The following is a 12238-nucleotide window of genomic DNA, read 5'->3' as shown; positions in this document are numbered from 1 at the left end:
TGTATGTGTTGATTGGTTCATGTTTGTAGCATTTTTAATGGCAGTGTTTTGAAAATGGCAAACAGCTGAAAATGTCATTTTTCTGTGTCTTACTTAGAGAGCTGTGTGCAGTGTTTTGCAAAAAGTGCCAAGTTGAATTGCAAATTGGGTTCAGAGCTGAAAATGTGTTTAGAGTTCTGGAGATTTGAGCTGAGGTTTTGCTCTTTGAGTGTGAGTTTAAATAATTATGCTTTATGTGAGATTTCTGAGACTGTTTTAGGCTGCGCAAATCCAGCACTGCTGAGTTTCTGCCGGTGGACATTGTGAAACGCGTCTGCCCTGCAGTGTTCACCTTTACCTTGGATCTGCTCGGGTGGGGGGCGGAGCCAGAAACACTTCCCAAAAGGGGCGTGGCCAGCAACAGCTCATCAGCATTTAACTACAGACACAGAATCAGAACTTTTGGAAAAGGGCTGAAACAGAGGAGTTTGACATGCTTTAATTCAGGATCTGTTTGGTGTTTTGAGCAAAACACTTTAGAGACAGGTTTTGTATATATATGAGACCTATAATATATTGATGAAACACTATATAATATAATACGTGACCGTTAAGAGAAAAGTTTAAAAACAAATCTATATTCTGATTTAAATCACTTTTGGTCAGATCTCACATTTTGTTCACGTGTGGTCCTAATCCTCTTCCGTAGAGGATAACAAACAACTACATGTATTTAAAATTCAACTCAACTTAGTGCAGCTTCACTGGAGAGGAGAGATCATTCATTTTAAGATTTAAAAAACAAAAGACTGAGATTTTCACTTGTGTCCTCTTAGCTCTTTTATTAACAAGAAAAACCATAACGTTTATTTTTTCCAGACATTTAAATGTGGCACTCATCTCACATCTTGAACATAGAAACACAATTTATTACAAACTCAACCTGTTAGCTTTTATTTTAATGTGCTTTCTTTCCTTCTTCAAACTTTCATTTATGCATTCAACACATTGAGACTTAGTCAAAAATAAAAGACTTTTAGAATAAAAATATCTACAATGAAAGAAGCTCTGGTGCTTTCTCTCTAAAGACTCATGCTTTACAAGAGAAACAACAACATACAAATACATCAATATATTGATATTGATATTCAACAAATATTTAGAGCAAAGTTTACATTTCCATGCAGAGAAATATGAGTTGAGGTGAACAGAAATCCTCCTGAGCAGTGACAGCCTCCATGGCTAAACAGACACAGGAAGGAGCGCTGCCTAAAGAAACTCCAACATCTACAGAACAACTCATGAGAAGATGTTAAAGCACATCCCATAATGTTTGATTGACAGCTGATCTCTGTGCAGTGAAGACATGAACAATCAGCTCTCAGCAACAATGATGGACACACAATGAGTTTAAGAAGTAGAAGAGTTCCTCAAATGACTTCAGGCTATTTCAGTTTACAAAACTTAGCTGTGGCTCCATCACCATAAAGCCAAACTCCAGCATGTAGCGGCTGAGTGAATGTGGTTTGGACTCTGTGGAGGAGAGTCATGGTTTCAGAGATGCTGTAGAAGGACAGAATACCTGCTCTGTGATCCAGGTACACTCCTACTCTGGAGGACAGAGGACCTGAGACGGGAGTGATGATACTGTTGTAACGAAATGTACAACTGTTTTGGTTACAAATTAACACCCAGGATTTGTCATTGAGTCCAAATCCACATTCACCCCCACCCCCTGCTCTGCTGATATTCTTGTATGCGACTGCTACATAAACTGCTCCCCCTCTCCACTCCACCTCCCAGTAACAGCGTCCAGTCAGACTCTCTCTACTCAGGACCTGAGGCCATTCAGTGAATCTGTCTGGGTGACTAGAATAAGACTGTTGTTGTTCCATGCGTGTTGCTTTTCTGCTCCCCTCAGATAATAACAGATATGTGTATGCTGTGTTTGGATCCAGAGTGATCTTCTGTGAATATTTGAAGAACCCAGCTCTGGTGGTGGGCTCTGCTGCTGACAGTAAAACATCCACTTCAGTCAGTGAGACGTTTGTCCATTCCTCTCTCAGGACGTCCTGTAGTTTGTCTCTGACTGCTGACAGGGCCGCCGTCACGTCCTCAAAGTAGCTCAGAGGACGGATGTTGATGCTGGATGAGTGTGTAGGTTCACTGAGGGCTGACAGTGAGGGGTAGCTGTGGAGAAACTGGTTGTGGTCCTCTGTGTGAGACAGCAGCTTCAGCTCAGCGTCTCTCCTCTTCAGCTCAGCCATCTCCTGCTCCAGCTTCTCCTGAAGCTCTTTGACTCGACTCACTTCCCTCTTCTGCTGGGATCTGACCTGCTGCTTCACATCAGAGCTTCTTTTCTCCATGAGACGGATCAGCTCAGTGAACATCTTCTCACTGTCCTCCACTGCTTTATCAGCAGAGCCATTGACGGCCTCCACCTCCTGCTGAAGCAGCTTCACCTCCTTCTCTTTGTCCTGGATTCTCTGCTGGATGTTTTGTCGACTCCCCTCCAGCTCTCTCTGCCTCTCAGTCCTTTCTGCTGCAGCTGACACTGTGTCGTGGCCTTTGTGTTCGTCCACAGAGCAGAGATAACAGATACACTGCTGATCAGTGCGGCAGAACATCTTCATCACCTCGTCGTGACGAGAGCAGATGTTCTCCTGGAGCTTCTTGGAGGGCTCCACCAGCTTGTGTTTTTCAAAGGCAGGCAATTCATAATGACGCTGGAGGTGTTTGTCACAATAAGATATAAGACACACGAGGCAGGACTTACAGGCTCTCAGTTTTCTCCCGGTGCAGACATCACAGGCCACATCTTCAGCTCCAGCATAGCAGTGATCAGCAGGAGCAGCTTGGAGTCCAGTCTTCTTCAGCTCCTCCACTAAAGCTGCTAACATGGTGTTTTTCAGCAGGACAGGCCTCGGTGTGAAGCTCTGCCTACACTGAGGGCAACTGTGGATCTTCTTCTCATCCTTTCCATCCCAGAAGCCTTTAATACACTTCATGCAGTAGCTGTGTCCACAGGGAATAGCCACCGGATCCTTCAGTAGATCCAGACAGATCGAACAAGAGAAGGTTTCCCGGTCCAGCTGAACTCCTTTCTGCGCCATTTCACCTCTCAGTGGCAGCGAGTGTCTGAGTTTCACTTCCTGAGAGCTGAAACTATGTGAGCTGTGATCTGAACAGCATGTGTGTGTGCAGTGAATGTGGCCTATCAGCTCTTGTTCTTTACCCACATGATGGTTACACCCATCCTCCTCAGTGTGGATCTAAAGGGGAGGAGCCAGGAAATACAGAGTGGAGCTGGCTGTGTCTGAGAGCAGGAAGAAGAGGGAGGGCTTATCAAACTCTGACTCATTCCAGGAGGAGGAGCAGCGCTGACACTCTGAACTTTCCTCATTTACAAACGGAGCCTCGCTTACAACCTGCTCTACATTTGAAAACAGTCTTCAGCTGTAAAATATTTGTTTTAAATTCAGGCTTTTGTAGCACACAGCTCCACACTCATGGTAGCAGTGGTGTAAGAAGTACTCAGATAGTAAGTAGAAATACTACAGGCTAAAAATACTGTGTAACAAGTAAAAGTGTTGTTGTGTGCTGTGCTGAAGCGCATTGATCCTTGCACACTGCTGTATACTGTATTTACGCTCAGTGTATTTATTCTTATTTATACATTTGACATCTATTTACCTTTATTTGTATCATGTATTTTGTACAGACTGCTGATAGATGTGTATAACTGACTGTTTGCACTCTGGTTAGACCCTCCTCATTTCCTTACACTCTGCTTGTGCTTTTATTATGTAATGACAATAAAGTAAGTATACTAATCTAATCTAAAAAGTACAAAACACACAGCTCCACACTCATGGTAGCAGTGGTGTAAGAAGTAAACAGATATTCTACTGAAGTAAAAGTAGAAATACCACAGGGTAAAAATACTCTGTTAAAAGTAAAAGTACAAAAGCATTGGTATCAAAATATACTTTAAGTACCAAAAGTAAAAGTACTCCTTATGCATAATGGCCCTTTTCAGAATCGCATTGAGTTACTATAGTATAATGATTATTGATGTGTTTTATCACAGTTAGTAAATGTAGAGCTCATTTGAATAACTGTATGTCCTGCTGCTGGATATCTTAAACTATAAATATCTGTCAAAGTGTATTTAATAATTGATTTAAGTTTTGAATTATCTACTAATCTATATCTAACTAGTAACTAAAAGCTGTCAAATAAAGGCAGTGGATTAAAAAATACAATACTGTCTTCTAAAATGTAGTGCAGTAGAAGTATAAAGCAGCATAAACTGAGACGTATTGGCATAACAAATAGTTAATGTACCAAAAGTAAAAGTACTTACTGTGCCCAATGTCCCATTTTAGAATCATGTATATTGAATTACGGGATTCTTTCATCTTGTTTACGTTAATGTGTTCATCACAGCTGTTAAAAGTGGAGCAACTTTTACTTTATATACTGCTGCTGGATATCTTAACCTATAATTATATATCACTGTTTATTCATATTTCCCACAGTTAAATGCAGATAAATGTGTATCTTTTTTATAATGTACATTTCTGGATTCTCTCTCTCATTAGTAAAATAAACCTACCATTAAAATGATAGACTGTTAATGTATTTGTAAGTGGGCAAACTAACAAAATCTGCAAGGGATCAAATACTTATTTCCTCCACTGTAACAATATATATCACTTTATAAGCTATCAAGCCATCAAATATGTTTTGTGGCTCCAGAGAAAATAATTGGTGGAAAAGGGTCTTAAATGGCTCTTTTGGTCAGAAAGGTTGCAGACCCCTGTCCTAGGGTCACAATGAATAGTTTTTCTGTCAGGATATAGGTTATTTTATCTCATTGCCACATACAACAAACTGTAATTATTCTAAATTGTGAGCACCGCAACAGGTGCATTCAACTTATAACCATACGTAGCTAAAGGCACATCATAGTCATAACATGTACTAACAGTCTTTGTTTCAACAGCATATCTACTTTATATCTATAGGTTTAGTTTTGTCACTTCCATCTGTTTCTCTTCAACTGTACATCACCTTTTTTTAACATAAAAAAGGTGAAAGTTTTCTAATGAAAAGTGACAAAATTAAGTAGACTCAAAAAGTGTGTGCACAGACTATATCCAATTAGTGTGAAAATGTCTTAAGTATACTTAATGTTGTCACTTTTCCTGTATGAACCCACTATATACTCAACATGTTAGGTACAAACCATTTATGGTTAAACAGAAAAGGTTCAAATCCCCTGTTACCTGTAACAAAACTAAAGCTCAGAAACATTGTTAAACAGAGGATTGGCATTCATATCACCTGACACCATATCTGTCTGCATGCCATATCCCGCATTAACCACAGAGTGGCAGCGTTGCCTCTTAACCCATTCATATTCCACCCTTTGTCCTCCTGGGACCCGAGAAAAAAAAGTGTTTTCCAATTTCCTTTTTTTTGTTATTTCCTACCTATTTAGGGTTAAAAAAACATCTTGCAATTTAGACTTTTTTAATTTAATTTAATTTTTAAATGTTACAGTATGTCCACTGTAGAGCACGTCGGGACCATTTTAGTTTGAAAAGACAGCCAAAATGAACAGATAGACTATGTAACGTATTATGGTTATAGAGTGATATTAATACAATAATACATTCACCTTTATTTAAAACATGAATAAGTAATTGATCTGAACATTGCTGTTTATTTGGTTTTTGGTGAATTTTTCCAGATCTTCAAAGACTTTGTAGTCAATGTACTGGGAAAGTACATCATTGACTCCAGTCGGCACGGGCTGTAGGGTCATCTTGACTAGTGTTATGGATGTGGTCTCCATTTGACCATGTTCATAGAAACAAATAATAATAATAATAATACATTTAATTTCAAAGCGCTTTTTCAGGTGCTCAAAGACGCTTTACAGTGGTGATAAAACGAGATAAAATAGAATAAAAAATATTAAAACAGCAACACAACATAATTCACAAATTAAAAGCCAATCTGAAGAGGTGTGTTTTGAAAGTGGGGGGGTCGGTGCAGTCTCTGATGTGTTGTGGAAGGGAGTTCCAGAGGGTGGGGGCAGCGATGGAGAAGGCTCTGTCCCCCCAGAGGGTGGGGGCAGCGATGGAGAAGGCTCTGTCCCCCCAGGTTCGGAGCTTGGTTCGTGTGGGGATAGAGAGGAGGTTCGCTTCTGATGAACGAAGGCTGCGGGAAGGGGTGAAGTGGTGGATCAGGTCGGTGTATTCGTTGAAGCTTGCATTCCTGAGGCAATTCTCATTTTTCATGGCTCCACTTAAAATAAAAACAACAATAAGACATACGTGCTACTCTTGGCCCACAGAGGGACATGTCTTTCCAGCTCGTCCCTATCTGTCTCTATGTCTGTATATGTGCGCTCATGGAGCCTCCTGCATCTTTCCCCCCCTTCTTCTTGACCCTCTTCTATCCCAGGTGTGAAATCCTCATCTCTCTCTCATCATCTGAGAGCTCAAAATCTGAATCTCCCTGAACTATCTGGTACAGAAAATGTCTGCTTCAGTTCCGTCTCCTGCAACAATATTGAATCATTAAGTCCATGAAGATGGTCCTGACGTCCACTAGACATTTATAAAAGAGCTGTTATTTGAAAACTTGAATTATTTAATTGCTTTCAGAACTAATTATATAGTTCCTCACATGTTAATAAACAAGAACATATATGATTTTCATGGTAAAAATTAAAATTATTCAACAATATTTGACTTCTTCTCCTGCTTCTATAACATTGTGTTTTTGGTATGCCAGCCATTTTGGATGAAAAGAAAGAGGAACTTCTCAGCATGCAATTTTAACCAATGACATATCACTGGAAAGACCAGGATGTCCTCTGTACAGTACATCAGGGATTGATGAGTAGCTCAAAAGAGTAAAAGGAGATGCATGTTAACAAACAGACATTTTCAATGGGCTGGGTCCCAGGAGGATATACAGTCTATGATTCCAGCAAATTAAACTAAAAGCATTAGATTTCTCACTAAACTGTGTTCCTCAGATCAGGGGAATGTTTTATGAGTGGCATTACACTGCAGTCTGATCTCATGTGAACTTCAGGCATGTGGCTTGGGTTGAGGTGAGGTTTCCGGACCAAATTGGTGCCACTGCACCACTTTCCCATACGCTGCTGGTGTGTTGTGCTCATTTGATCTCTCGTTTCTTTCCTGCAGAATCTATACTTACATATTGATCTCTACTGTAGTCTAGCTGTGTAAGAGCCAAACAGAAATAGGTATTTTTATCAATCTGACTCCACAAAGTTGTAGTTATTGAAGTAATACTTGAGGTAATAAAAGCTGTTACTTCTGCTGTTGATAATTCAGTGTCATGCAGAAACTGAATGCACATTTAACGTAAGGAGCATAACTTAAATATGTTTGCTACTATTTCACTTCTGCTGCCACCTGGCACTGCACACAGCCAGATACATGGATATAGCAGGGATTTTCTTCAATTGCATTATCAGTTCTACATTTTGTCAAACTATATAATTAATAATCCCACCGGCATCAAGGCAGGATTTTAAATGTAATTAAATGCACATTTGGGGTATTAATATACCACTAAAGCACATTTATACAGTAGCCTATGGGTTGAAATCGAAATGCAATGCCATGCCATGCATGCTATGGCATGCTATTGCTATGCCATGCTATGCTATGTTATGCTATGCTATGCTATGCTTAAGGCTAATTTGTTCCTTTATGGTATTGTGTACTAGCTAAAAACTTGTGAACACATTTTTTTAAACTTGTTTTTAATGAACATTAATAGAAGAAAGCAGCTCATTGTTGTACCTTATCTTATACGACTTGCATGAGATATAATTAGAAGTTAATTAGTTGGACATATACAAGCAGTAAAGCCACCAGACTACTGAGCATTTCCCTCTGATATGCCCTATTTCTCTGAGTCCTGAGGTTGTGTTTTAAGCTCTCTTGGTTATAAATGTGTGTGAAACTGATACTGAGAAAGAGCACTGTGCAAACTCTCCCTGAGCGGATTATGAGAAGTATGTGGCAGGATGATTGTGTGGTGATGTAAAGAAATGGAGATGGTGACTTCATGTGTTCATTCATCTCACCAGCTGGCAGCATCAGCTGTTACACACTCATCACACATTACAGCGATTTAAGATGCTAAATGTGGGAAGTAAGTCCTTTCATTGCTTCATCTAAAAGTGTGAAGTGTCTTTTTCAACATGATATATTTTGTATTTCAGTTATTATGTATTGATTATTTACCCATGTAACGTTATGCTTCTTCTTAAGGTTTTTCATCAGATTGATTTAAGCTAAAACATTATATATATATATAAGTACTTTTACTTTTGGTATTTTAAGTATATTTTGATGCCAATACTTTTGTATTTGTACTTGAGTAACATTTACATGCAGGACTTTTACTTGTAACAGAGTATTCCTACACTCTGTTACTAATACTTTTACTCAAGTAAAATATCTGAGTACTTCTCCCACCTCATATAGAGTAAATGTACTTTTCACCACATCCGAGGTGAGAATGGGTTCACAGTTCTGATGTGTGTTTGTTTGTTCGGCCCCTACGTGCCGCTGTTCTTCCTCTGTAGGCGGGGTCTAATTAACAAGAAGGGGTTTTGATGAACTGGAGGATTAAAAAAACCCTAAAAAACAGCAGTAGTAGTACCGGAGCCGCGACTGAAACGTGTTCGGGAGATCCGGGCACTCCTCGATCCTTATTTAATTAATAAAATAAAAATAATTTAATACATTTTAGTTGACGCATTTTCATTGGACACGTTACGTTCTCGACGTAGCGGTGCGTCAAACAAAGCGAACCCTTTATAACAGTTTCAGCTAGTCCTCGCCTCACTAACCGTTTTTATTTCTCTAAAAGAGGACACTTTTTCGGGCTAATGTTACTCTAAATCAACGGAACAACCAGTTTATCATCAACATAAGGTAAGTGTTGTTATACTCACCTACGTTTTCTTTAAGATTTAACCCAGTCTGCCATGTTTAAATCGACTGTAAACGACAAAAGGGGAGAAGCGAGGAATGCTTGTCTTCAGGGGGAAACTTTGGGTGTGGATTAACGAAGTTAGCTAGCTAGCACTGGAAAGGCAGTTGTTTTTCCCCCATAAATGTCCTTTAAAGTTAGGGTTTTCAACACTATGATGTGTGAAATGTCGCCATATTTCAACCTACACCTTAAGTCTGCCCCTGAATAAATCTTAAATTGGGCTTTGTACAGAAAGTAGGCCAACGAGGGTGGTTTAAAGTGTGAGGAAATAATGGGAATTATCAGTACTGGATAGCTATTGATACAAGTATTACTCCCCTTTGAGTTTAAACCTTTACAGATACTTTTACACATCCCTCTTGGTGTTTATACATACACATGTATGTAATAAAATGTCGAAAAACTAGCATCTTTCTGTGGCACTCAGACCTAAAAGCGAGAGAGGACAGTACACATTTTTTAATGGGAATTATCATTACTGGATAGCTTTTAATACAAGTATTACTCCCCCCCCCCCCCCCCCCCCCCCCCCTTAAGTTTAAACAGTGTAAAGTAACTAAGTACAGTTACCCAAGTACACTACTTATGTACACTTTTGAGGTATTTCTACTTTACTTGAGTATTTCAATTTTTCTTCTACCCCATTATTATTATAGTATATTTTGATGCCAGTACTTTTGTACTTTTATCTAAGTCACATTTTGATTGCAGGACTCTTACTTATAATAGAGTATTCATTTACTCCGGTATTTCTACTTCTACTTAAGTACAAGATCTGAGTATTTCTCCCACCTCTGACTTTAAACTATTACAGAGACTTTCACACATCCTACTTGGAGTTTATACTTACACATTTATGTAATAAAATGTCAAAAAACATGCCTCTTTCTGTGGGCTAAAAGCCTTTTGTTAAGGCACCATGGCATTGTCATATTACTACTCTGTTATAGTTTGTTTAAAGACATATTTACAGGCAGCTTTAGGTAAAGTCTTTTGTGTGTCTGGTCATCAATCAGGATTTTTTTTTGTCCTGAAAAGTGAAGATTGTATTTCAAAACCACCTGGTTTTCCTTAGGAATGCTCCTAAAGCACTTGGGTCATTTTGTCCGACAAGGCTTTTCTCAATGTGTCCATAAAAACCCTTTGCTGATGTCTTTTACCGTTTGTGCGTGGACAAAAGCAGAATTCACTTTAACTTCAGAAGGCTCATACATGTGGGGGAAAACATACATGAAAGACAACCAAACAAAAGCCCTTTGAAAGTCTTTAAACATTTAAATCAAGTTAGACATGTAAAGAAACAGCCTGAACAAACCACAGCCAGATCCTAGAGTGACCAAACTACACTATGGGCCGTACAAACTGTGGTTGAGGATACACTACGGCGTCTTAAAGAAGGCCAGATCGGTTAACCAGAATCCAGAGCCTCTTGTTGAGCCTTGCCCACAGCTGTGATTCAGGACTGTTGACTCTGCAACATGTACGCTGAACAAGATTGGTCTTGCTTGCCTCATTCACTTCCTGTAAAGGAATTGCAGCCTGAGGGAGTGTTTTCTTCCTTCCTTGTTAATCTCAGGGAGAAGCTTGATTCCTTCAACTAGTAATCTGCGTTCACCAGGGCCTGATTTAGTGACGGGGGAATAAAACGCCTCGGGTTAAGTGCTAGCTTGTCATTGCATCTTAATGACATAGCAACAGCAATGTGTCAAATCAGAGAACATGCATCTTTCTGATCTTGAATAAATGACATGTGTGCAGATAATATACGCCAGGCATGGTAAGTGTAGACATGAGTCTGTAGACTAGACTTAGATCTGACTCCCTGCAGATCCCTGAGTCACTTCCCTTAGTTACATTGTTGTGATGTTTAAACACAGCGGCCAGCAGCGAGGAGTGTCCGAGGCAGATTGAAGGGTCATTCAGCATTACTCAACTCCTTCCCCCCCACGACTTATCAGATATGAGTCATGGATGATCTGGCCTCCCAGTGACTGTCAGACGAGTCATGAGCGAGCGTTTGTTTGTAGATATATGATCATGGTTTAAACATTATCCCGTTATGGCTCTAACCCTCCCTATCCTCTGTGAGAAAGTGTTGGGAGTCCTTATAGCAGACTCACAAAAAGGGGGACATCGTTTGAGAATGTGCGTCAAGAAAGATATTTCTAGGTATTTCGGAGTAGTACAGAATATTGCTAAAACTGTATTTAATTAAGGATTCATTTTGGTCATAAATAGACCAGATGACAAGAAAGCAGCAATACAAAGAAGTGACAAGTAAAAGGCTAACACTATTTATCTGTTAATCTTACAGTAGAAACAGAAATGTGTTTTTTTCACCGCTCAAAATGCTAGGATTTGCTGCTCTGCACTTAAAATACACTATAATCTTTGACTTTTGAACAAGAAATGTTGGATAAAACCTTTTTGTCATTATAAAAACCTGTTTTAATCGATTATACAATTCATTTCTAGTGGCAGCTCTAAAAGAGAGAAAACGAGACACACTTCAAGAGAGTCATTAATAATAATAACAATAAATATCTCAGGTAATTCTCAAATGTGTTTTTATATTATAACTTTTTACAGTTACATCGGTAAAAATGTTAAAAATAAATATGTTAAAACGCCAAAGAGGTACAAGATGTCACATTTAAAGGCAAATAACTTAATTTATAAGGTGTTAGAAATGAAATCCAGCCACTGAAAGTCAAATAAATTCTCAGAGGAAACTGCTTTTTTTAAAACTCGACCGTGAGGCTTTCAACAAGTTATTTATATCCAGAAATGTCCTCATGCCTCGTACTGACTGAGTAGAGTCAGGGTTCAGGCTGGAAAGATGGAAAAAGCTCCCCATTTTTCAGTGACGTCGTTTCTTTTCCACAACATAATGTGGAGCAGGTTAAGAAGGAATGTGTTATCTCATCTCTCTGAGGGGAGATGGCTTCTCCTCCTCATGGCAGATAAAACCAAGCGGGTCCTGACGTTGCTCTACAACTTAAAACATATACAGCCGACTAACTTTTTTACTCTTTCTTAAATAAGCCGTGTCTAATTGAGTAACAGGAGAATTTGGTTTTTCAGATTTGTTCGATATGGCTTTTAGATCTTAAAGCAAATGTTATGTCAGAAGTATCACACATTGCATTGATCATAATTGTCTTTCAATTAGTTTTTTGCAACAGAACGGTTATACCCT

At 39.1% G+C, this 12238-nt stretch overlaps 3 protein-coding genes across 3 annotated transcripts in view; 2 read left to right on the top strand and 1 right to left on the bottom strand.

The window, feature by feature from the left end:
- LOC117500356 (tripartite motif-containing protein 16-like) overlaps nucleotides 1-12238 on the top strand; it is a 215503-nt gene that overhangs the window by 114121 nt on the left and 89144 nt on the right. The gene's annotated exons all lie outside the window — the stretch shown is intronic.
- On the bottom strand, nucleotides 1361-3098 carry LOC117500364 (tripartite motif-containing protein 16-like). The gene has a single exon (XM_034153225.1). The coding sequence runs from the start codon at nucleotides 3090-3092 to the stop codon at nucleotides 1425-1427; it is 1668 nt and encodes a 555-aa protein (XP_034009116.1). The 5' UTR covers nucleotides 3093-3098; the 3' UTR covers nucleotides 1361-1424.
- LOC117500348 (integrin beta-1-like) overlaps nucleotides 8713-12238 on the top strand; it is a 38124-nt gene continuing 34598 nt past the window's right edge. Inside the window, 1 exon segment of the mRNA XM_034153205.1 lies at nucleotides 8713-8978. The gene's annotated coding sequence lies outside the window, so the exon portion shown is untranslated.

The sequence above is a fragment of the Trematomus bernacchii genome, unplaced genomic scaffold (genome assembly GCF_902827165.1).
Source record: "Trematomus bernacchii unplaced genomic scaffold, fTreBer1.1, whole genome shotgun sequence".
Lineage (NCBI taxonomy): Eukaryota > Metazoa > Chordata > Actinopteri > Perciformes > Nototheniidae > Trematomus > Trematomus bernacchii.
The sequence above is the reverse complement of the archived record's forward strand: the minus strand, read 5'-3'. Positions and strand labels throughout refer to the sequence as shown.